The sequence below is a fragment of the Sparassis crispa genome (assembly GCF_003851025.1).
Source record: "Sparassis crispa DNA, contig_000014F, whole genome shotgun sequence".
NCBI lineage: Eukaryota > Fungi > Basidiomycota > Agaricomycetes > Polyporales > Sparassidaceae > Sparassis > Sparassis crispa.
This window is the reverse complement of record NW_020939761.1, coordinates 466830-489747: the sequence shown is the minus strand read 5'-3', so window position 1 is coordinate 489747 and position 22918 is coordinate 466830. Positions and strand designations below refer to the sequence as shown.

Sequence of the window (22918 nt, the reverse complement as noted above, 5' to 3'; positions counted from 1 at the left end):
CGCGTCGGCAACGCAGTACGTTCGGTGCCTGATTAGATTCTGTCGTTATACAGTCCACTTCCACAAAGAAATTCTAGCGCTTCACTCCGCGGCATGAACAGGACGTTTGGTTCATCCTCCCCCGTCTTCATAAGGAGAGATGGACATGTGAACTTCGTCCACTTCCATCGCCTTATCGCCGAAGCAGTTCCAACACAGGTTGCGTAGCTCTGGTGTCCACGTACATCTGGTGAAGACATCGAGTGCAGACAGCTGCCGCTTCATAGGTCTGTGATACAGGCATCATGGCTAAGCGGTGCGTTCTGCTGGTCGGTGCTCTCCTGGTCGTCGGCGGTGCCTCGCCCGCTTCTGGTGTTCTGCTCGGTGCTCGAGCTACGTCGTCGGATCTTCAGACAGCGCTTACCTGTCTAAACAACACCGTGGGCGGACGCCTATACAACGCTACGCCTTGGGAACTACCATGTTTCTCCACGTACGATGGTTCTAATGTGACGCAGAATGCGTCAGAGTGTGCGCTCATCCAGCACAATTACACTGTCCCTACTACACGCGTAACATACTTTGGAGCGTATATGCTGGTAACCTCTGATCGCATTTAGTCAGTTAGTTAATTAAACCTGATCATGTCTCGGTTCTTAGCCGCAATGGGAAACTTGCCAGTCATCCGCCGTGCCCGAGGGATGTCTGCTGGATTCCTCTAACACGTCGGATCCTCTTGCGTTCGAGAACGTCAACTGTCAGATTGGCAATATTCCGCCCCTTTATGTATGAACTACACTTGGCACCCAGTGGACATGAATACTGAGTACTGAGCTTCTCTTCTCTCCAGATCGATGTCCGCGAGGTTTCTGATGTGCAAGCTGCTTTGCATTTCTCCGACGTCACTGGCGTGCGCTTGTCGGTCAAAAACAAGGGACACGATTACAAAGGTCGTTCCAGTGGTAAAGACACTCTGTCTCTTTGGGTAATTTAACGTCTTCGCCCCTTGCGACGCTTCTGATTTCGAATTGTACTGACAGGTGACAAACCTCAACTCGGTGTGTTCCTTCAAGGATTATGGAGGCTGTGCACTGAGACTTCTTCGTAGATCTCATACGATGGGGCGTTCGTTCCCAATGGTTGTTCTTCTACTTCTACTTACGACGCCATCACTGTCGGAGTGCGTCATATTTCTCATCTCTGCGACTTATGCTTGACAGTCGCATCGCAGCCCGGAGCGCTCACGGAAGATATCTATGCTTTCGTGGATAGTATCAATCGGACCGTCGTTGGTGGTTATCACCAGACAATCGGGTTCGGCGGTGGATACTTCCTGGTAAGTTCCACCAAAGTCCGATCATCTCTGTGGCTATATCACGATCGTTCAATCTATGTAGGGTGGCGGTCACAGTATCTTGACACCAGTGTACGGTCTCGCCGTAGACAACGTGGTGAGTGCACTCAGCCTTGCTATCTTCCTTCGTCCTAATGTTGATAATCCAGGTTCAAGTCAAGGTCGTCACACCTGACGGCGAGTACCGCACTGCGAACGAATGTCAGAACCAGGATCTCTTTTGGGCACTCCGCGGTGGTGGAGGGAGCGCGTTTGGCGTGGTCATCGAGTCGTCGCACACTGTAGTGCCGCAGGTGACTCTTCAGGTGTAAGTGACATATGCTTGGATATCATTGCTGAGTTCTCTCATCGGCGGGTTATGCAGTGCATCCATCTCGTTCATCTCGACCTCCAACATCAGCAGTCTCGCCGGGTGGTACGATCTCTTGATTAATAACACGTATGAGCTGAGCAGCATGGGGTGGGGAGGACACATTGTCGTACGTACCTAATTCTTACCTGGGCGCTATAGTTCTGATCAGTTGCGGCATGCAGAGTGCCTCCATCGTCTACGTCAATCCTCTGATCTCCCTGGACGAAGCGACTGCGTCGATGCAGCCTTTGGTGGACTACGCTATCGCAAACGGCGGCACGGCGGTCATTGAAACCCTGCCATCATGGTACGCGTTCTTCTCGAAGTACGTCACGCTCGCCCAAGCTGTAAGTTTCCTTCCATCTGCCAATGCTCTGCACTCACATTGCTCAGGGCGTTGGTCCTGAACTAACCCTCGGCACGCGGCTCCTAACCACGGACCTGTTCAACACGACCGAGGGTCGTGCAACCCTGAGCAGCGTCGTGAATGACGTCCTTTCTTTCGCGAGCCCTTACGTCGTCGTCGGCACGCCGTTCCTTTACAATTACACCGAGGGCACGACGAGCGTCACCCCGGCGTGGCGGAATTCGCTCTGGCATGTAAGCGCTCTGCCGTCTGTTTGTATACTCAAAAGTTATGCTGCCGTTCCCGCAGCTGTCACTCAAGGGCGTGGTCAGCTTCAATAGCACGCTTGAGCAGCGGACGGAGATGTACGCAACCGTGAGTGAGCATGTCAATGCCTTCCGCGCGATCACGCCGGATAGCGGCGCGTATTTCGTGAGTGCACCCACCTCCACACATAGCCGGCGCTGACGCCTTCATCTGGATCCCGTAGAACGAGGGCGATGTGTACGAGCCCAATCACACGGACTCGTACTGGGGCGACAATTACCCGCGCCTGCTCTCTATCAAGCAGCAATAGTAGGCATCTACATCCGCCTTCGTGCGTCGTGCTAATTGTGCTAACTGTGTACCAGTGACCCCCAGGGCCTTCTCGATTGTTGGCAATGCGGTACGTGCCTCCCTGTTGCGATTGCGATGAGGGTTTGCGGGACCTGATGCGACGCGTGTTACAGTTGGCTGGAACGGCGAGACGGACCCTCTCTACCAGTGCCACATCAAGCTGAACGACACCGTCGCGACCACCACGCTTTACTGAGCGTTAGCTGCCTGTTCTGCGTGACGCGGATGGCAGCCGTGCCTCGATATTGGCCGGTAGACCAGTTGAAAGGAGAACGTCCAAGCGCGCGCGCGCGATATAGTAATTTCAGGTTGATTGGTATTGTTGAGCAGGTAGGTTTGATATTGTGATAGTTACTAATTGTCGAAGGGGATCTTGTGTACGGGGAATAATGGTATGCGTAGGGCAGGTGGCGAGGCAAGGGTAACAGTTCTAAATTCCAGGGAAGTAATGTTGGGAATTTATTGACCATAGGAACGGTCGTCGTGCTCATCTGCTTATACATGATCCTCATCTACTTTTACCGATCGTGCTACTGAAGTATATATATCGTTGTCAACGTTTCTCCATGCCGGCTGTCCGCATCGGCCTGCATGTATCTCACTCACTTACATTCATTCACCAGAACCATACATACAACTACGACTGGGCTTCTGCTACTGGCGTACGGTACACTTACAACGGCGGGGTGTCAGCAAACAAGAGGGACTCCATACCGCCAGGGTAACGAGGGCCGTTCGATGCATCTGCTGCCTTTGCGATCTCCCGCACCTCCTGGATCTCCTCCGGCGTCAGCGTAAGCTTCGCCGCGCCCAAATTCTCCTTCAGTGACTGCAGAGTAGCATATCTTGTCAGTCTACAAGTACTGCAGGGAGGATAGAACGCAGGGCAGACGTACGGGAATCTTGGTAGTTCCAGGGATGGGGATGACGTCGGGGCCCTGCGCGAGGAGCCACGCGAGCGAGACTTGGCCAGCCGTCGCGCCGTGGCGATCCCCGATCCTCTTGAGGCCATCCGCGAGTTTGAGGATGTTGGGGAAGTTCTCCTTCGAGTATCGCGGCACCGTAAGCCGGAAGTCGTCCTCATCGAAGTCGTCGGGGGACCGCTACACGAAACAATTATCTGTCAGAGTCGAGGACTCGAGGAACACGCTGCAGCGGACGCACGTATTTGCCCGTGATAAGGCCACGGCCGAGTGGCGAGTACGCGATGATGGTGACGCCTAGCTCACGCGCCGTCTTTAGCAGACCAATCTTCTCGTCCTCGATGTCCAGCGTGAACGGCGAGTACTCCACTTGAAGTGCGGAGATCGGGTGCACCGCGTGTGCGCGGCGCAGCGTTTCGGCGGAGCACTCGGAGAGACCGAGGTACTTCACTTTGCCGGCTCTGGTAGACATATTAGCACGAGGGAAGGTGTAGATCGGCGGACCAACATGCGTACTTTACGAGCTCGGCCATGGCACCAACGGTGCGCTGGACATATATTAGCCAGACCTGTGGCGATGACGCGACGTGCAGAAACTCACCTCGATCGGGACAGTGGAGTCTGGACTGTCAGTCAACATCAGTGCTCGTGATGTAACTCAGGCAGCTGGCCGCGTACCGATGCAGATAGTAGAGCTCGACCTTGTCAACACCAAGCCGCTTCAGCGATATTTCGAATGCCTGGTGGACATACTCCGGATCACCGTTGATAGCTCTGCCGCCGGAGTTGAAAATTCCGAACTTGGTCGCGAGGAAAATCTCGTTCCGCTTGCCAGTGCGTTTGAACCTGAAGTGAGCACGTCAGTGGGAATCGAATATAAATTATATAACGTGGAGGTTGTCAGGCACTGCAATGGGCCGTAATGTAGTCGCATAAAAATGCGACAGGGTCAGCAGCCTCTACCTGCTGTAGTAAGTGTATTTCGCGTTTCTACATCGCAATCGAGAACTCGCTACCGTTTTTGCGACAAACGCGACTTGCGCAATCATTGTTCGAGGAAATTAGTACCCACCATTTTCCGATGAGCACCTCGCTGTCATCGTATATATTGGCGGTATCCCACATGGTGCAACCGTTCTCGTACACGGCATCAAGAATCTGAAAAAAATAGAAGTCAAATTTAAAACCCTCATGAGGTAAAATATCTAGTGCAGGATTCGGGTGTTGTCAATGTCGAAGGAGCAAATCTGCAACACATACGTGCGCGCGCTGGTGGCGCAGAGATTTAGGAGCACGTGAACGAGTATGCGCCCAGGCTGTAGCCTATGCAGCAATAGATTTTTTCTACGTCATGACAGTACTATTTCGCTGTTCACGCTCTTCGACCGGCGACGTAACTGAGAATACGGAGATCGGCAAAATCTCCGCCACGCACTCCAAGCGGGACGGCCGCGTATTCATTAAAGATGTAGAACTCCTCCCATGCCCAACGTGCAGCATGGTGACCAGCGTCGACCGATCTCTTGTGACTGCAACACAATCAACGGGAGCTTACCTTTAAGCGTTCTTCGTCAGGCAGCGCCTTTCCGTAGAAGGCAGATATTCCCATAGCTCCGTAACCGATGGCGGTCACCGGCGTGGTTCCAATTTTGCGAAGCGGAAGGGACATGGCTGGTAGCGTCGAGGGTGAAGGGAAAGTCAGAAAAGAGGAAGACGAAGGTTCCGTCCTTCGAGTGGTCTTATATACCCGGCTGGCCCGTGATTATCGAGCTGATCTTGCTGAGGAAGCTGTTAGGACGTATGTATGACGCATCTTCGGCACGGACTAGATGTTTGTCCTTCCCTCCTCGAACGCCATGGAATTCGAAGCTCTCTTCTCAGTTGCTGACTATGCATTTGAGGAGGTCATCTTATCTGCTATTCCCATATTATCGGCCTCGAGGCCAGCTTTCGTCCAGAACTTTGGTCCGTGCGCATGGTGTACGGAAAATCGATGGGCGGTAGTCGCCTGAATGGCCGTCGAGAAGCCAGAAGGCGTATTATTTAAACGAGACAACCAAGACAATCTATATAGGTGAATCCTGTCTCTGTATAGTCTGTGATCAGACAATGCATATTATTCGAATTGAAGGCGTTGTGGGATCCCACTGCATCATGATGGATTTCTTCCGGCAGGTTTCTGTATAGAGGAGTGAATGGCTGGCGGATGCTGAGGACTCCAGGCACACTCAGGCTGAAGCCAGCGGCGAAAGGACTATCGATACTACTCTGGAAGATCAGGGAGAGCTCAGAAGCCTGAGCAGCCTAGTTCGCCGATACTGTACACCCCCCTCTTCTGCAATTCTTCAACGCAAACGGCGGAGTTCGGGTTTGTGTAGACCTTTCTGGATGCTCACCTTACGACCAGAGGAATACTTACGGTTCTATTTATAAACAGGTGCAGTGCTCCGCTGCAGTTCACATAATATTTTGTTGACCACAAGATCCGCCTCCGGATAACTCTAACTTCACAAAGAATTCGGTGCTGGACAGAACCAAGCAGACTTCCACTATCAGCAATTGCTGAAACTTGCTCCACATGAGCAGGCATAGCCTGCGACTGACAGAACGAGACTCTAAACCTTCAAGTGTCCGCTTCCTCTGACCTACAAAGTCTGAGGCCTTAGGACGATGTTAATCACACGTACTCGAGAGTTCGTAAAACACAGTCTCAGGTGGACAACTACTTTCACCTCACCATACAACGTACGATGCCGATACATGTGGGCATTTAGCCTGCCAGGATTGTAATCCTTGTTGTCTTGGCTTCGAATCTTCCACCTGAAAGTTAACATCATCCCGTATCAACAGCAGAAACATGTTCATCACGTCCGTAAAGTCGGCTTCCAGGGTGTACCGTGTGAACTCCTAAGGGGGGTTTTGTACGCGTCCGGTGTCGCATGTCACGATTCACTGATTCTTTTCTTCCTTTGCACACTGCGATGCAAGGTGAGTCGCGCCTTCATTCAACTTCCTGCTAAATATCATGATAGGTCCAATATTTTCTTCCATACTCCATCTCTACTCACTCTGGTTCTTAGGCACCTCCTTTCGCTATCAACAGGCGGAGCGTCCTGTTTCGGCTGCACTGCTGCCATCTGCACACGATACAACTTGAGACAGAGCTGCTTAAGGCTATCACATGTGGCACTCGCATATGCAGATGAGCTCGACACGCTATGCATTACAACCAACTGGCATGCAAGCAAGGGCGATCCGCCTAAGTGTCTCTGCGTCAGTAATTCCTCGCGCTGTCATTACCCCGTTTGAGGCGAACGAGACGGAAGCTCATCCAGACCGTAGATATAGTCGGAAGAAAGTTGGTAACTGCGTGAGTACAATTGACAAAAAATGTCAACCAAGGGGCAGTCAAAAACCATCCTATTGGTGTATAATCTGCATGCACCTTTCACGCTCACGTTACATGCGCAGCCATCGTTTGAATCGAGTCACTTGCATACACATTTACATTTATTCGCTAAATCATACAATGACGACCGAGCTCCTGCTCCCGGCGCACACTTATAGCGGTGGGGTGTCAGCAAACAAGACGGCCTCCAACGCCGGGCGATAGCGTGGGCCGTTTGCCGCATTTGCTACCTTAGCGATATCCCGCACCTCTTGGACCTCCTCTCGCGTGAGCGTCAGCTTCGCCGCATCCAAATTCTCCTTCAGAGACTACAGAGTAGCGGCTTTGTCAGCCCACAAGTACTTTCGAAGACGATAGAGCGGAGGCGGGAACCCACCGGAATCTTTGTGGTGCCGGGGATGGGGATGACGTCGGGACCCTGCGCGAGGAGCCACGCGAGCGAGACTTGACCCGCCGTCGCGCCGTGGCGATCCCCGATCCTCTTGAGGCCGTCCGCGAGCTTGAGGATGTTGGGGAAATTCTCCTTCGAGTACCGCGGGACTTTGCGTCGGGCGTCGTCCTCGTCAAAGTCGTCGGGCGACCGCTATAATTAAAGCACCTATCTGTTAGAGATGATGACTTGACGACCGCGCTGCAGTGGACTTACATATTTGCCCGTGATGAGGCCTCGTCCAAGCGGCGAGTACGCGATGATGGTGACGCCCAGCTCGCGTGCAGTCTTTAACAGGCCGATCTTCTCGTCCTCGATGTCCAGCGTGAACGGTGAGTACTCGACCTGAAGTGCGGAGATCGGGTGCACCGCGTGTGCACGCCGCAACGTGTCGGCAGAGCATTCGGAAAGACCGAGGTACTTCACTTTGCCAGCTCTGGCACAGACACTTTAGCTCGAGGGAAGGCATAGATAGGTGGAGTAACATGCGTACTTCACGAGTTCGGCCATAGCACCAACGGTACGCTAGATGCAGGTTAGCTACGCCATGGTAATATTGCAAACTGCAAAAACTAACCTCAATCGGGACCGTTGGGTCCGGGCTGTTAGTCAATGTCAGCCCCGTGGAGTGACTCACATAGCCTGGTAAAGTACCGATGCAGATAGTAGAGCTCGACCTTGTCAACACCAAGCCGCTTCAGCGATGTTTCGAATGCCTGGTGGACATACTCCGGGTCACCGTTGATAGTTCTGCCGCCAGAGTTGAAAACCCCGAATTTGGTCGCAAGGAAGATCTCATTCCGCTTGCCAGTGCGTTTGAACCTGGAGCGAGGACATCAATTGGTATCGAAAATTCGACAAAAAGATGTATCTGCAGTAAGTCAGGAAGTTGCACACATTGATGCTGCAGACGCAGTGTGCACGGTGCGAGCGGAATTCGTGAACGATGTTTTTTTGGAAGCGAAGAACCCACCATTTTCCAAGGAGCACTTCGCTATCCTGGTATACATTGGCGGTATCCCACATGGTACATCCGCTCTCGTAGACGGCATCAAGAATCTGTGAAATTTAAGGAAGTATATCCATCTTCATGGGTAAATCGGTCGAAGGAGATTGTTCATAAAAGCCCGATTTCAAGGGGGAAGAATTTCCCTGCGACGCGTTAGTGGCGTGGTAATCCAAAGCACGTGCTCGCGCCACTTTCGCGACGACCAGATCGTGGATGGTGACTCGGAGTCACTCCTTGCGTAGGACTACTCTCCACAGACATAGCGCAGATAGTCCTTATTCTTCTGGACACACACCATGGCGTCCAAAAAAGCGACAGGAATCAGAGCGCCGTAATCGGGATAATTGTGGTCTTCCACCCTGCATGACGCTCGCGTAGAATGAACGTTCATCCAGTATGCAGAAATCTCGGGATGCGCAACGGCGTCCAACGTTTCGCGACACCCATGAACGACACAATGAAAAGACGCTCACCTTGAAACGTTCCTCATCAGGCAACGGCTTTCCGTAGAAAGCAGATATACCCATGGCTCCGTAACCGATCGCGGTCACCGGCGTGGTGCCAATCTTGCGAAGCGGAAGAGACATAGCCGATAGTGTCGAAGACCGGAGGAAATTTAGGCGAGAGTGAGATTGAGGTCTCGCCCTTGGATTAATGGTGCTATATACCCAGCTGGCCCGTATTTAATGATTATCGTGCTGATCTTGCTGAGGAAGCCGTTGGTAAGCGTTGGTAGGACGTATGACGCGTCTTCGGCCCGGACTAGATGCTCATGCCTCCGTCCTCGAATGCCATTGATTCTGAACGTACCTTCCCGGCTGCTGACTATGCATGCGACGAGATTATCTTATCTGCTGTCAAAGTTATCAAGCCACGATTTAGCAGGAATGTAAACAAATTGGCAGTCTCCTTATAGTGGTAGGGTTGGCCGGAAATTAAATAAATTAAATGAAATTAATTCGAGCGAGCGAGAAGGTATTCACTCTGTATCTTTGTGTGATGCCCAGCATGTCCTCAACTCCTGTGCAAAGTGCCTTGGTGTATGAATATCGGGTTTCATGCCACTTACACATAATCCATGATGATTTTCTAGAGTTATATTCAAATCATGCAGTACATTCAGACATAGGAACACAACTGCAGGGATGACTCTTCTTGTGAACTAATGAAGCTTAGGTCCTGTAAATTTTACACATTCACAGCATGCAGAAATCCTTTAAATTTTCTGCTCGCCCTTCGGGCGAGAGTGTATGTCCCTCTTGTAGCACAATAAAACTTTGGCCCAGTGCAGTTGCATTCACTGTAGCCATCTGAATGCACTGAGTTTCTCCTGCAACCTTAAAAAATTTCCATGATATCACAAGGACTGCCAGTTGTAATTTTTACTGGCAGGACATGCATTGAATATGAGAAAAGTCCCGGTGTGCAGGTTTGGCTGCACATAAGTGTTATCATGGTTGTGGTCCTCATCTGGAACTGTACATAGGCAGTATTTTTTTATGTTTAGAGAGCATATAGAGCACTCACTTATGGACACTAATTTTTATTAAAACATGCCGCAGAGTGTGTAATTTGAATAGCTGTAGTGCAGTGCCCAACCTTACACCGCCATTCTGCCGAGAGATCGGATGGTGATCCGAGTGCAAATATCCGACGAGATCACCCTTGACATCTCCAGAAATAGCATTGAGATCAGGCAGCAATAAAAACGTCAAATCCTGTAATTGTCATGGGAGAGCGAGAGCCGCTTGAGCTCAGCGCTGAGATCAACAGGATATCAGTGGTTCGAGCTCTGTGGTATCATAGCCTGCTCTCTAGCAAGGCTCATGCACAATCTTACCGGGACATATCCCTGTAATCTTCTAGATAGCAATGGTGCTATTTGTCACAACCATCTTAGAGCATCGGAAATGGCAAATTGTCCACGTTGTATTTATTGGTTAAGTGCCGGCATATAGACGTTGTGAGTACGAGAGTGCTAATACATGACAGGCTAATGACAGAGGAGTATTACAGGATATCAAACAAGGCCGCGCACGCGGACGACACCCTCCGCAGCCTCCCACACACCTGGGCCCACGCGCGCGGCGTTCTCTCACTGGCGCACGACCGACAGCGGCGCGCACTCGGTGACGATGCGCAGCACAGGCCCGCCCGCGGTGGTCGCCGCGGCGTTGAGCGTGGCCGTATATGCGTGCGCAGCAGATGCATCGCACGCGCCTCCGATGACCTGCACGAGGACGAGCTGCAGGTTAGGCGGGCCTGCTGCGACAGCGAGGGAGGAGGGCGGGGAGAGCAGGCAGTGGAGCATGGGGAGGAGGGCGGTTGTGGGCGCGGAAGGGCTCACCGCGTGGACGACTGGGAGGTGCGTGAGGGCGAGGCGGGCAAAGCACTCCCAGGTGGTGTGCCACGGCGCGCGTGCAAGCCCGAGGGGCGCGTCGGGGCAGTGTCGTCCGATGGCTGCTTGGTTCCCTTGTACTGGATGTAACAGTGTCTCTGAAGTGTCAAGTGGTCAATGCATGGACTCATTCAACTACAAATCCAAACGTACAAAGAATGACACCCTGCCGAGCATCTCAATTGATGGCTTATTGACAATGGTGTTATGTGGTGCAACGGAGCCAGCAGATGTATCTGGCAGGCTATTGGGTTGCCCATTCAATGGAAAAGAAAATCCGGACATGTCATGACTCAGTGTTGGTGATGGAGACTGTGCAGGTGAGCTTGGGACATCATATGCAGACATCGGCGGACATCAGAATGTGGTATATTAAAAGAGTGTCGGGACATTGTCGTGAAGGACAGAAGCCAGAATTCAATGATGGAGAAAGGAGAAGGAGATAATGGTGAAGGGTGTCGGAGATGGCAAGACGAGAGAAGATGCCGGAGAACAAACTTTTAAGTCTGTGCATCACGTGTCAGTTTGAACACAGGGAGCAAAATTTAGGGCCCGTTCTTAGCAGCACAGCCATGTCAATGGAGGGCGTACTCAGAGTTCCGGACTCCGAGATGATGAGCAAGCAATAGTAGGAAGGAGCAGGAGGTCGCAGAGGACAGGGAAATATAGCAGGCAGAGGTGACTTTTTGCGCACTTTGACGTTATCAGAGCTGCTGAGACCTAAGGAGAGGACTCAGTATGATATTACCGGACGATCTCAGCTTGTCAGAGAGGTTTCACAGGAGATCAGATTTTGGATATCACGCCGTAACCACACAGTTATCTACCAGTTATCTACATCGGATATCGCATGATCTTAGTGACTGAGAGTCGGGCTGAGATCTAGCTCAGTTGGCGGTGTAGGTATGTGCTTACATCAGAAATGCCATTTGGGGCAGGTTGCCTGCCGCATTGAGTGGGCACATGACGCGGGGCCGCCCGCGCCGGTAGGTTAAGTTTTTCAAACTCCGCTAGGACCTAACTCCCCTACCACTATAAGGAGACTCCCAACAAATTCATGAGGTAGAAGGGATGGGTAGTGTTGAGAGGCTTGAATTCGATCAGGGGACACTGTGCTGTTGTGGGGATTGATGAGATGTGTATCGCAGTGAGTTACCAAATACTTCCAAACTGCAGATGCAGCACGGAGCAGAACGAGAAAAAAGTATATAGTGGGGCCAGTCAGAAATTGTCATCTCTGCGGGGCCGAATACTCAGTCTTTGACCCCGGTATACACTTTGACATTCATTCACTGCAATCATACAACAACAACTTGGCTCCTTCTACTGGCGTGCACTCACAGCGGCGGGGTGTCAGCAAACAAGACGGCCGCCAATGCCGGGGGGTAGCGAGGACCGTTTGATGCATTTGCGTCCTTGGAAATCTCCCGCACCTCCTGGACCTCCTCCGGCGTCAGCGTAAGCTTCGCCGCGCCCAAATTCTCCTTCAGTGACTGCAGAGTAGCACATATTGTTAGTCCCACAGGTGCTGTGGGGATGATATAATGGTGGAGGGGACATACGGGGATCTTAGTGGTGCCGGGGATGGGAATAATATCGGGGCCCTGCGCGAGGAGCCATGCAAGCGAGACTTGGCCCGCAGTCGCCCCGTGGCGGTCCCCGATCCTCTTGAGGCCGTCCGCGAGCTTCAGGATGTTGGGGAAATTCTCTTTAGAGTATCGCGGCACCCTGCGCCGAAAGTCGTCCTCGTCGAAGTCGTCGGGCGACCGCTATATTTAAAGCACCCATCCGTCAGGGACGAAGATTCAACGAGCATGCTGTAGCGCGGACGCACGTATTTGCCCGTGATGAGGCCACGGCCAAGCGGAGAGTACGCAATGATGGTGACGCCCAGCTCGCGCGCCGTCTTTAACAGGCCGATCTTCTCGTCCTCGATGTCCAGCGTGAACGGCGAGTACTCGACTTGAAGTGCGGAGATCGGGTGCACCGCGTGTGCGCGCCGCAACGTGTCAGCGGAGCACTCGGAGAGACCGAGGTACCTCACTTTGCCGGCTCTGACAAGATATGTTAGCACAAGGTAAAGAATAGACTTGTGGGTCAGCGAGCGAACTTCACGAGCTCGGCCATGGCACCAACGGTACGCTAGATGTAGGTTAGCTAATACACACAACAGTGTCGCCATCTGCAAAAACCTACCTCAATAGGGACAGTCGGGTCCGGGCTGTTAGCGACATCAGTCTCGTTCAGTGGTACATATCCAAGGACCTGGCCACGTACCGATGCAGATAGTAGAGATCAACTTTGTCAACGCCAAGCCGCTTCAGCGAGGTTGCAAATGCCTGGGGAACATAGTCCGGGTCACCGTTGATAGTCCTGCCGCCAGAGTGGAAGATTCCGAACTTGGTCGCGAGGAAGATCTCATTCCGCTTGCCCGTGCGCTTGAACCTGCAACGAGCGCATCAGTTGAATTAAAGATTGAATGTTTCGAGCTTGTTGCTGGCCACGGTCTCGCTGTAACCATCAGCTTTCGCGCGCCGCAGCCAGTGCGATAACATGAATGTTTAGCAGCAAAGAACCCACCACTTTCCGAGGAGCTCTTCACTATCTTGGTATATATTGGCGGTATCCCACATCGTACAACCATTCTCGTATACAGCATCAAGGATCTGTAAAGTTCAAGGTCAATCCAATTGTCAGGCGTACTAAAGTGACCTATAGAGTTCATGAGAGACCAACATGCAAGCACGTGGTCGCGTCACTATCACGTGGCTCCCCTTCACTGGCGTACGAGTGACTCACTCAGGCTCGGCATTCTTATGGCCTGGATAGTCCTCGTTCTTTCTTCTACACACACTCCGACAAGCGACAGCAACCAGAGGGCGATAGGGACGATCGCCGTTTTCCGCGAAACCTTACGTTACGCTCGTGCAGAGTAACTGTTCGTCCAGGAGGCGGGAGCCAGTACAGTGCAATGTGTCGACCGAACTGTCGCAACAATTCTCAACGAAGAGAGTCACTAGGGCCTTACCTTGAGACGTTCCTCGTCAGGTAGTGCCTTTCCGTAGAAAGCAGATATGCCCATGCACCCGTAACCGATGGCGGTCACCGGAGTGCTTCCAATCTTGCGAAGAGGTAGAGACATGATGGACATCGATAAGAGGAACGTTAGGTTGGTGGTCCTGTCCTTCGTGTGATATGATATGTATGTTATATACCCTGGGTGCCCCAGAAGCGCTGAACGTGTCATTTTTTATCTGCTATCCCCGTTATCAAGTCAGGCTGCCGAAGAAACCGCATTTCAAGTTGCATTTCTGCAGCTGTTTTAACTGCTTGATTCCATTGGACTGTCCTCAAATCTTGGTCAAGTCGCCCAGAAAAGATTATCGCTGACGATGAGTTCAGATACGAAGAGTTTTATCCACTACTGACGTCCGAGTGTGCTACCAGGATTTCGTTGACACACCAGAGGCAAAATCCTCAAACACTTGTATTACCAGTGGGCTATCAATGATAGTATGATAGAAGAATCGATCCCAGTCCTTCTTTCCTCTCGCTCTCCTCACTGCAAACCACGATGTCGACTGCTAAATCGTCTGTGCGTATTGCCATAGTCACTGGTGCCGCTCAAGGCATGGGAGAGTCCATCGCTCTGCGGCTCGCTGAGGACGGGCTCGACGTCGCCGTAAACGACGTTCCGACTAAATTGGAGCAACTGGCCGCAGTGGTGAAGCAAATTGAAGCCAAAGGAAGGCGTGCAATCGCCGTGCCCGGGGACGTGAGGTCCGAGAAGGACGTGAAGGCCTTGGTTGAAAAGACCGTGGAGACTTTCGGCTCGCTAGACGTGGTGCGTTTCGTAGCACTTTAATCACGATCACAAAGCTGAGGCTACTTCCTTAGATGGTTGCCAACGCCGGCGTCATGCTCCTCAAGGCCGTGCTCGACAGTACGCCTTCGTGTCTGCCTTCGCATTATGACCGCTACAGTGATCGCAGCCACTACTGAAGATACCGATTTCGTCTACTCCGTGAACGTAAATGGCGTGTTCTGGTGCTTCAAGTATGCCGCGCTGCAAATGATCAAACAAGGCAGAGGCGGCAGAATTATAGGTGAGCCAACGTCAACCAACTGATACTTACGGCGATCAAGCGTACCGCTCATAGGAGCTTCGTCCACCGCTGGTAAGAGAGGTACGTACAAGGTTAGGTTAATTCCGTTACTTACGTGTTGAACGGATAATGTCTCTAGGTCAGGCAAACATGGCTGCCTACAGCGGGTCGAAGTTCGCTGTTCGCGGGATCATTCAGAGTTGCGGTGTGTGAATTCCATAACGCTTGCACTTCCTGCGTAGAACGTGTTACAGCTTCAGAATGGGCACAGCACAAGATTACGGTGAATGGCTATTCACCGGGTGCCATCCTCACTCCAATGGGTTCGTGCATATTTCGCGCGTCACGCTGCTATTGTCTGACGCGATCACGCCCTGCAGTTCTTCATCCTGATGATGCTATCAACGGGGGACCAGCCTCGACGGCGATGAAGGTAATGTTATTCAGTTCATACCTTTCGACACCGACCGACTTCTGGAAAATAGTACATAGGAATGCCCCTTGATACTCGCATGCTGAACCGTCGGTCATCGCCAGCCTTGTATCCTATCTCGCGAAGCCAGAGTCGTTCTTCGTCACTGGTAAGCACAGTGTTTGTCAGTGTTTGAAGGGTTGAATGACTGGTCGCTCATGATATGGCGTCTTCATGCAGGTCAATGCATCAATGTTGATGGAGGTCTCCGTTATGATTGAGCGAGGACTGTATTAGTGCGGATTCCAGTTTTCCTTTCCGTTTGTCGCTCCAGGTCGAAGGTGACCGATGAATGTATGCTCGGGCTCGCTCAACCACGTTTGCCGATAAATGTATGCTCGCCCTCGCCCAACCACGTTTACCGATGTGTTGCACTCGGGAACATCGCAGGATATATATTTTTGTATTAGTCCTGTGTCTTGAGCTCTCTTCGTCATTTGCACCGACTGTCGGTGTACCAAGCCGTACCAGCTTGTCGCGATGTACTGCTTAGGATCCATGCGAAAGGCTTCCTCAGTGCGTCTGCCGAAGGCTTTATTAACTTCAGCCTAGGGTTCAACGTTCAATATATATGCGGTAGCTGCTGGCAAACTACTGTTGATATGAACTCCGTGCTACAGACGTGGGGTGTCGGATGTACGCCGTTTTTATTTCGACTCCTTCCTCATATCCGTGATTTCGGCTTTCACACAAATACGTAATCGCTGGCGCTCTCAGGCCTTCAAGCTTCAAGGGTCTTCTACCGAGTATCCTCCACCGCAACAATATGTGCACCGTGATCTCCGGACACCTATAAGTATGGCGAGTTCGTCCGACTCAACTCAACTCAACTCGCGGCAACACTACTCCCCGCGACGGGCCAACTGGCTTGTACATAGAATTTACGTCACCCTTCAGATCACCGGATAAGATGCAATAACGTTTGAGGAGTGGATCATGATGTTGGGTATGAGCGCTCTCTACAACGGGCCATGCTGTTGCCCTCTTCAATTATAATAGTCTGCTATGAATTGCAGGGGTCGAACCGTAGCACACCATTCCGGACCTAACCGAAAGGTTTGATCTGCGAAACGCGTCACAGATTTGGTACACTGAGACGCGTCGACGCGACCAGTGTAGCCTAATTTCATCTAAAAAAACTTTGTGCCCCTCATTAAATTTAAATGAGAGTGAAGGAGCACATTGTTCAGCACTCATGCGGAAACCAAGTCAGCAGAGGGGCACAAAGTTTTTTTTAGATGAAATTAACAGGTAGGCTACGCTGGTCAGCTGGTCGCGTCAACGCGTCTCAGTGTACCAGATCTGTGACGCGTTTCGCAGATCAACCTTTCGGTTAGTCGGAAATGGTGTGCTACGGTTCGACCCCTGCAACTCATAGCAGACTAGAACCATCCGCCTTCCTACGAGAAGTCGACTGCATTGCATTGTCTTGTCGTCAAGTCAGCCAGCGTCTGCGAATCATGATTCTGACCGGCAACCTAATGGCATATAAGAATGCCCATGCGGCTCTGAGGTGTGCCCTACAGTGACCCTTCCATCATGCTAATCATGCCCGTGGTAGCCTTTCTGGCGACGTTGCCAGTCCTTTCCGTCTTAGGTGGACAGGTCCCCATGATCGATGGCGTCTTGGGCGGCGTGCCCGCCTTCCGTGCATCGTACGCAGAGGTCAAAGAGAAGGTAGCGTCTGCAGTGCCAACCCGTGTAACGGGGCCGCTACGCGTCACGGAAAACAGCGGTATCTGTGAGACCACTCCAGATGTGTATCAGGCGTCGGGTTACGGCAACATCTCGTCCTCAGAGAGCATGTGGTCCGTTGCATCTTTCACTCTTGTTTCTGTACCTCTTAAATTACTTTTCACCATTGGTATCACTAGGTTCTGGTTCTTTGAGGCACGGAACAACCCTGATACAGCACCACTCACTATATGGCTGAATGGCGGAGTGGGTAGTTCGTTCCTTCGTCCTCGTTTCTTATTAGTCAACTTCGATGTCAGCCTGGATCTTCGAGCATGATCGGCCTGTTTCAAGAACATGGTCCTTGCCGAATTACGAACGATAGTAGCAGTGTGACGCTCAACCCGTACTCCTGGAATGAAGTCTCCAATATGTAAGCCGACTCAGACTCGAATTTCATTATCTCGCGTCGTGGCAGCCCAATTGCATTCTAATGCATCTACAGGATTTATGTTGATCAACCTATCGGTACTGGTTTCTCATACGGCACGACCAATGTCCGCACATCGCAAGAGGCCGCAGATGATATATGGACAGTAAGTCGGGTTTTTTCCATAACGTTAGCCCTCTCAGTTGTTGGCACAGTTCCTCCAAATATTCTTCGCGGATTCCCGCTTCAGCAAGTACCAGAAAAACGAATTCGCACTGTGGACAGAGTCGTACGTATGCTACTATTTCGCCTTCAATCTTCCATTGACTGTAAGCTCCCATCGCAGATACGGAGGCCACTATGGACCCGCATTCGCAGCGTCAGTCAAGCTCAATCCTTCACGACGCGTCGACTAATGCCACTATGACCAGCTACTTCTTGGAGCAAAATGCTGGAATCGCCGACGGATCTGTGACCGGTGTGCTGATCAACTTGAAGTACCTGGGAGTCGGAGACGGTATCACTGTAGGTCATTCCTCCTCGAATGTTTTATAGTCACTCCGATTTCTGCCAGGATCCGCTCTCGCAATATCCCGGATACATCGAATATGCAGGTTCGAATCCGTGGGTATCCCGTTTACATGTGCGAACTTAAGCTCATGATGCTGCGCTCGCCAGGTATCACCCTCTCGTCTCAAGCTCGGTGATCGGCACTGGGAACCAATCCTGGACATCGAGACACGGTTGCAAAGCGCAGGCGAGTCGCTCTGATCTCAATTACTTTTTCCCCGCCAAACACCGATGCAGATCGAAGCGTGCTATGACAACGGCTCCGACGACACATGCGCGAACGCGCAACAGTACTGCAACGACAATATCCTCGAGCCACTCGCAGGCAATTATGACGTGTACTATGTGCTATCGCAAAACCCGGACCCATACCCGCCGGACCTCACGCCGTACCTATCGAACTCCACGCTCCTAGCGCTCATCGGCGCAGATAGCCAGTGGCAGGAGGATAGTAACGAGGTGTACAACAACTTCGCCTGCACGGGCGATTGGATGCGCAATTCACGGCCGGATTTGGAGACGGTCATCAATTCGGGTGTGCGCACGATTGTTTATGACGGCGATGCTGTGCGTCGATCTCCGGTGTACTTCGTCGGATGATGAGCTGACGGTCTTGGGTGTGTATAGGACTACATCATGAACTTCATGGGTGTTGAAGCTATGGTTAGTATCCCACTTGATACCGACGGCCTGAACCTTGCTTATCTATGTCCTGCAGGTGGCCAACCTGCAAACAGAGTTCAGCAGCCAGTTTGCGCAGCAGCAGTTCACCAGCTGGACGGTCGCTGGACAGGCCGCAGGGATCTACAAGAACGCCGGGATGTTCTCGTACGTGCGCATCTTTGGCGCGTAAGTGTCTCTCCAGCCTATTCATATTATTATTTGTTGATACTTACTGTAATTGTTTCTTGCTGCAGTGGCCATGAGGTCGCTGCGTACGAGTACGGCACCCTTAGCAGAGGCCAGGCGGCGTTGCAGATGTTCAGCCAGATCATGAGCAATCAGTCACTTTTCTCGACGTGACGAGGGGTCGGTCATCAGATAGCTAGGATGTCGGACTGACTATACAGCTATTGATCGATATTGTTCTCGAATGGTTGTGCAGTACCAAATGAGACACGTACGTCGTGTGCTGAGGTACACAGGACTACGGCCGACTTCTGCCATCGACTTAGTAGGAATGCACGCTACGTGTCCACGACCATCCTTCGTCGGGGAGCAGGTGCAACTTATTTAAATGTACACGAAATAATAACGATAGGCGATACACTAAAACATCCGTAGCAATACAAACAGCAGAATTCGAGCCGATCCCACGTCAAGCGTACTGTAGTAAAACATCTGGTCAGTCGACGGGCCTGAGACAGGACGAATATCGTGTACGCACTCGTGTGAAGGTACCCATTGTCATAAACGTCTCTTTTTTGGTCGAGTTTTTCGAGGCGTACAGCGACTTGACGGCTTCGCTCATCCCCGCCTTGCGCTTTGCCTCCTCCTGCGCAAGGCTCTCCGCGACCACTCTGCTCGCCGCGGCGATGCTGGGGTTCATGCTTGGCGTGGGCGACACCTTCGAACTCTTCTTCACTGGTCGCTCGGAGTCCCCGCCGTTGGGGTGCGCCTTCCGTTTCTTCTTCATCTTTGCAGGCTCTGCGGCGCGCCGGCGCTCCATCGCCTCCCGCATCTTCACCTCCTCCTCTGGGGCGGGGTTCAGCAGCACGACGTCCTCCGCGCGGTCGTACTTGGTCGCGCACTGCGGACAGACGTCGAACTGCTTCCCAGTATCGTCCTGTGCAGCCTCTTTCTCGTTCTTCTCTTTCCCCTTCTCTCCGTCACGCGTGCCGTCAATCCTTGGGGGCGTGGTGTTGCCCGAGACAGCCTTCAGCCCCGCGTGCGAGAAGACGCAGCCGCAGGAGGCGAGATAGACGAAGGGCTGCGCGCCGTTCATCTCCTTAAAGTTCAGCGGACACACGAAGGGCGCGCGGGTGGGTGAAGGGTCAGACCCTGGGGCCAGCGCCGCATTCGGAGTCAGCTTCAAAGTCTTCACGTCCTGTGTCATTAACGCGTTAGGAATGGGAGTAGGTGAAGTGGGGTGTGAGCGACGTACCTTCAGCGACCGGATGTGGCCGCAGATCTCCTCTCCGTCACCGTAAGCTGTCCTGTCTAGGAGGTACTCGAGAATGGAGTCTTTGTTATACAGCTTTCCGAGCGCACACGAGACGATGGGGTCTTGCAATGGGCGCTGCGAAAGGATGAGTTGCGATGTTCTGACGAAGAATCTCCATACATACCTTGGACAGTGCACAAAAGAACCACCTCGCACGAGACTGGTTAGCCTTGTCTGCTTGTTCAGCCTGCAAATGCAGTTAGTCGAACGCAGAGTCCGTGAATACGGGAAGTCAGACACACCTTCGGTTTGCTGCGGACGAGGTCCCGTCTATCGGGAATGCTTCCTCCATCATTACCCATGTTGACGCAAGAAAGTACGAAGGATACAATAAAGAGAGTGAAGTCAAGATGGGCGTCAACCACGAAGGTACCTTCAGCTCGGAAGCGCTGACTACTGGTATATGTAAGCGCCCAATTGTCTGTCCTTACGTAAGCTGCTGTATCTTCTCGATTCGCAACTTTTCTTCGCCACCGTCTCGGAGAATGTTCAAGTTCAATTTCGACGTCGACGACGATCTTGACACGGATGCGCCTGTGGCTGAAGAACCTGGTTCAGCAAGTCTACCAGAGCAATCGCGAGGACTTGAAGACGTACCCGAAAAGCGCTTCGCCGAACACCCCCTCCTAGACCTCGTAAATGCGCACCACCATTCTCACGGGTATCGCAGAACTCATTCCAGCGAGCCCGCCAGCTGTCCGTGCTCCCGCCCGTAATTTCGTACTCCCCCCTTGCGGTGCCGCTGTCGTCGCACCGGCAGCTGGCGCTCGCGCGGCGGGACCTGTTCGACGCTCGATTCCAGCTCATCTTGCTTGGAGATGAGGACCCTGCAGGTTACGCAGGTGGAGCATCTGAGCTCGAGTTTTTGGATGCGCCTTCTGATCTTGTGCCCGGGGTATATGAGGGCGGGCTGAAAACTTGGGAGTGTAGCCTGGATCTGGTAGATTGTCTGGATAGCATGCACGGAAGTGATTATGCCAACAGCCTGAGAGGGAAGAGAATCCTCGAGGTACGTCTATGAGCGTATTAGGAGTTGTGGTATATCGACTTGATGAACTGTTCAGCTTGGCTGCGGCACCGCGCTGCCCACCTTGTACCTCCTTCATCAACTATTTTCCTCTCAGCCGACTCCAGAACGGCCAGAGACCCATGTACATCTGCAGGACTACAACGATCTAGTTTTGCGGCTTGTCACGCTGCCGAATGTCATCCTGGCATGGTGTGCGTAACCTACTGTGTTATTCTCCGTCGTCTGGCCATATCTGACGGACCCTGCGGCACGACTCAGACATGTCACCCGCCTCCGCTTCGTACCGTTCGTCTGCGCTCTCTTCTAACTCAGACCCAGAGGCAGACCAAGATCCCCATCCACCGGCGGACCCTACCCAGCTAGGCGAACTGCCTCTTACGCCCGCACTGACCGGGGCATTCCGTGCGTCTCTGCAAGAACACAAAATCTCACTGCGCTTCTTCTCAGGCTCATGGGGAACATTCGACCTGCAAGCCGCCGGAGGGTCGTATGACATCATACTCACCTCTGAAACGATCTATCGGACAGACAGCCTACCCTCGTTGGTCGACCTGATGTGGCGCGCATGCGGCGGTGCTGGGCCTACAGTCGACAAAGCGGACGTGCAGCACGAAGAATCCGCTGATGCCCGGCCGCTGGAAGATCTCGTTTCTGCACAATTGTCGATCTCTCCGAGCGCGCAGTATCATTGCCTTGTAGCTGCGAAGCTGGTATACTTCGGGGTTGGCGGTGGTGTCTCGGAGTTTGTGCACGCGGTCGAGGATGCGCCTTTGTCGACTCGGAGAGAAAGGGGAGCTGTGCAGACTGTGTGGGAACGCAAACAAGGTGTAAGCCGGAGGGTTATGCGCGTCGTATGGGGAACTACTCAATGAACGTATGCATACGTATTTTTATTGTTACGCGCACCCACAACCCTAGATCTATTGCACAACAGACTGCCTCGATTTTATCCTACTAGATAAGATAGGGCTCGTTCATACACGACTGGTTTGAGCGCCCGTGACATTAGGTGACATATCACGTGAAATTCCTAAAAAGGACGTCAGTGGCACATTTGAAGCTTCAGAATAAGCCTAAGCCCGACATGGTTTTGGTATCTCCTCGGTCCCCAGGTCAAACAAAATAAATATGCTTCCCCACATTGATCACATTGGGTTTCTCTACATTCTGGGGAAGCAGATATGGCTTAAATGCAGTGTAGCATGAGTAGTTGCATTTTTGAAGGAAATCTCCCCCAAGTGTGACATCTTGGATCACGTGAGGCTAGTCGTGTATGAACGAGCCCTATCTTAGTATTATACACATAAGACACCATGCAGACTGCCTGACACTGTTCGAAAGCTCATGCCATTCAAGCTGGTCTGTGCAATGACCCGGGGTCTCCAGCAATGACAACCATGGAGCTGCGTAGTCATGAGTATAGCACATATTGGTCTCCGGACTTCCACTGGGCCTAGGCAAAACTTTTGTCCACATCTAGCGGTGTAAACGTATCGAGAAGCTTACGCTAGAAGCTGGTCAAAAAGAATAGTTGAAGAAAAACCACAGCACCCAGGATTCCCGCGTGGTCCCCCACCGTGGTACTAACTGGGCGGCACTTCGGTTAACTGCGCAGATCGGACGGGATGCGGTGCTTTCGAAGTCCTATGGCCGT

The 22918-nt window shown here is 52.2% G+C and overlaps 9 protein-coding genes and 1 non-coding gene across 10 annotated transcripts; 4 read left to right on the top strand and 6 right to left on the bottom strand.

Annotated features, from left to right (window-relative positions):
- Positions 1–284: 284 nt before the first annotated feature.
- On the top strand, positions 285–2845 carry SCP_1501640 (FAD-linked oxidoreductase; the record flags this gene model as incomplete). The annotated part of the gene is made up of 15 exons (XM_027764269.1): positions 285–578; positions 640–765; positions 830–964; positions 1020–1037; positions 1088–1159; positions 1211–1315; positions 1377–1430; positions 1483–1640; positions 1698–1812; positions 1868–2032; positions 2079–2285; positions 2341–2463; positions 2522–2607; positions 2664–2698; positions 2763–2845. 15 exons carry the CDS (start codon positions 285–287, stop codon positions 2843–2845), a joined length of 1776 nt encoding a protein of 591 aa, XP_027620070.1.
- Positions 2846–3322: 477 nt separating this feature from the next.
- On the bottom strand, positions 3323–5241 carry SCP_1501630 (Aldo-keto reductase yakc [NADP(+)]; the record flags this gene model as incomplete). The annotated part of the gene is made up of 8 exons (XM_027764268.1): positions 3323–3478; positions 3546–3752; positions 3814–4033; positions 4089–4120; positions 4174–4198; positions 4251–4418; positions 4645–4730; positions 5128–5241. 8 exons carry the CDS (start codon positions 5239–5241, stop codon positions 3323–3325), a joined length of 1008 nt encoding a protein of 335 aa, XP_027620069.1.
- A 1892-nt stretch (positions 5242–7133) lies between these two features.
- Positions 7134–8437, bottom strand: SCP_1501620 (Aldo-keto reductase yakc [NADP(+)]; the record flags this gene model as incomplete). The annotated part of the gene is made up of 7 exons (XM_027764267.1): positions 7134–7289; positions 7358–7564; positions 7628–7847; positions 7905–7936; positions 7989–8013; positions 8066–8233; positions 8385–8437. The coding sequence occupies 7 exons, from the start codon at positions 8435–8437 to the stop codon at positions 7134–7136; spliced, it is 861 nt and encodes a 286-aa protein (XP_027620068.1).
- Positions 8438–10430: 1993 nt separating this feature from the next.
- SCP_1501610 (hypothetical protein) lies at positions 10431–11166 on the bottom strand (the record flags this gene model as incomplete). Its single annotated transcript, XM_027764266.1, has 3 exons — positions 10431–10650; positions 10768–10916; positions 10972–11166. The coding sequence occupies 3 exons, from the start codon at positions 11164–11166 to the stop codon at positions 10431–10433; spliced, it is 564 nt and encodes a 187-aa protein (XP_027620067.1).
- A 989-nt stretch (positions 11167–12155) lies between these two features.
- SCP_1501600 (Aldo-keto reductase yakc [NADP(+)]) lies at positions 12156–13960 on the bottom strand (the record flags this gene model as incomplete). Its single annotated transcript, XM_027764265.1, has 8 exons — positions 12156–12311; positions 12381–12587; positions 12653–12872; positions 12929–12960; positions 13015–13039; positions 13096–13263; positions 13399–13484; positions 13847–13960. The coding sequence occupies 8 exons, from the start codon at positions 13958–13960 to the stop codon at positions 12156–12158; spliced, it is 1008 nt and encodes a 335-aa protein (XP_027620066.1).
- Positions 13961–14392: 432 nt separating this feature from the next.
- On the top strand, positions 14393–15633 carry SCP_1501590 (Versicolorin reductase 1; the record flags this gene model as incomplete). The annotated part of the gene is made up of 9 exons (XM_027764264.1): positions 14393–14662; positions 14716–14761; positions 14811–14924; positions 14979–15005; positions 15064–15129; positions 15179–15247; positions 15305–15357; positions 15410–15505; positions 15577–15633. The coding sequence occupies 9 exons, from the start codon at positions 14393–14395 to the stop codon at positions 15631–15633; spliced, it is 798 nt and encodes a 265-aa protein (XP_027620065.1).
- Positions 15634–16935: 1302 nt separating this feature from the next.
- On the top strand, positions 16936–19093 carry SCP_1501580 (Carboxypeptidase S1; the record flags this gene model as incomplete). The annotated part of the gene is made up of 13 exons (XM_027764263.1): positions 16936–17204; positions 17271–17337; positions 17391–17503; positions 17576–17666; positions 17716–17789; positions 17847–17879; positions 17932–18025; positions 18075–18124; positions 18179–18257; positions 18308–18637; positions 18698–18733; positions 18789–18919; positions 18988–19093. The coding sequence occupies 13 exons, from the start codon at positions 16936–16938 to the stop codon at positions 19091–19093; spliced, it is 1473 nt and encodes a 490-aa protein (XP_027620064.1).
- A 295-nt stretch (positions 19094–19388) lies between these two features.
- SCP_1501570 (Replication termination factor 2) lies at positions 19389–20536 on the bottom strand (the record flags this gene model as incomplete). Its single annotated transcript, XM_027764262.1, has 5 exons — positions 19389–19397; positions 19458–20117; positions 20175–20309; positions 20359–20421; positions 20477–20536. The coding sequence occupies 5 exons, from the start codon at positions 20534–20536 to the stop codon at positions 19389–19391; spliced, it is 927 nt and encodes a 308-aa protein (XP_027620063.1).
- A 183-nt stretch (positions 20537–20719) lies between these two features.
- SCP_1501560 (Histidine protein methyltransferase 1) lies at positions 20720–22136 on the top strand (the record flags this gene model as incomplete). Its single annotated transcript, XM_027764261.1, has 4 exons — positions 20720–20869; positions 20929–21243; positions 21299–21455; positions 21523–22136. 4 exons carry the CDS (start codon positions 20720–20722, stop codon positions 22134–22136), a joined length of 1236 nt encoding a protein of 411 aa, XP_027620062.1.
- A 671-nt stretch (positions 22137–22807) lies between these two features.
- Positions 22808–22918, bottom strand: SCP_r1501550 (the record flags this gene model as incomplete). The annotated part of the gene is made up of 1 exon (XR_003546592.1): positions 22808–22918. It is a non-coding gene; the product is annotated as a 5S ribosomal RNA (ribosomal RNA).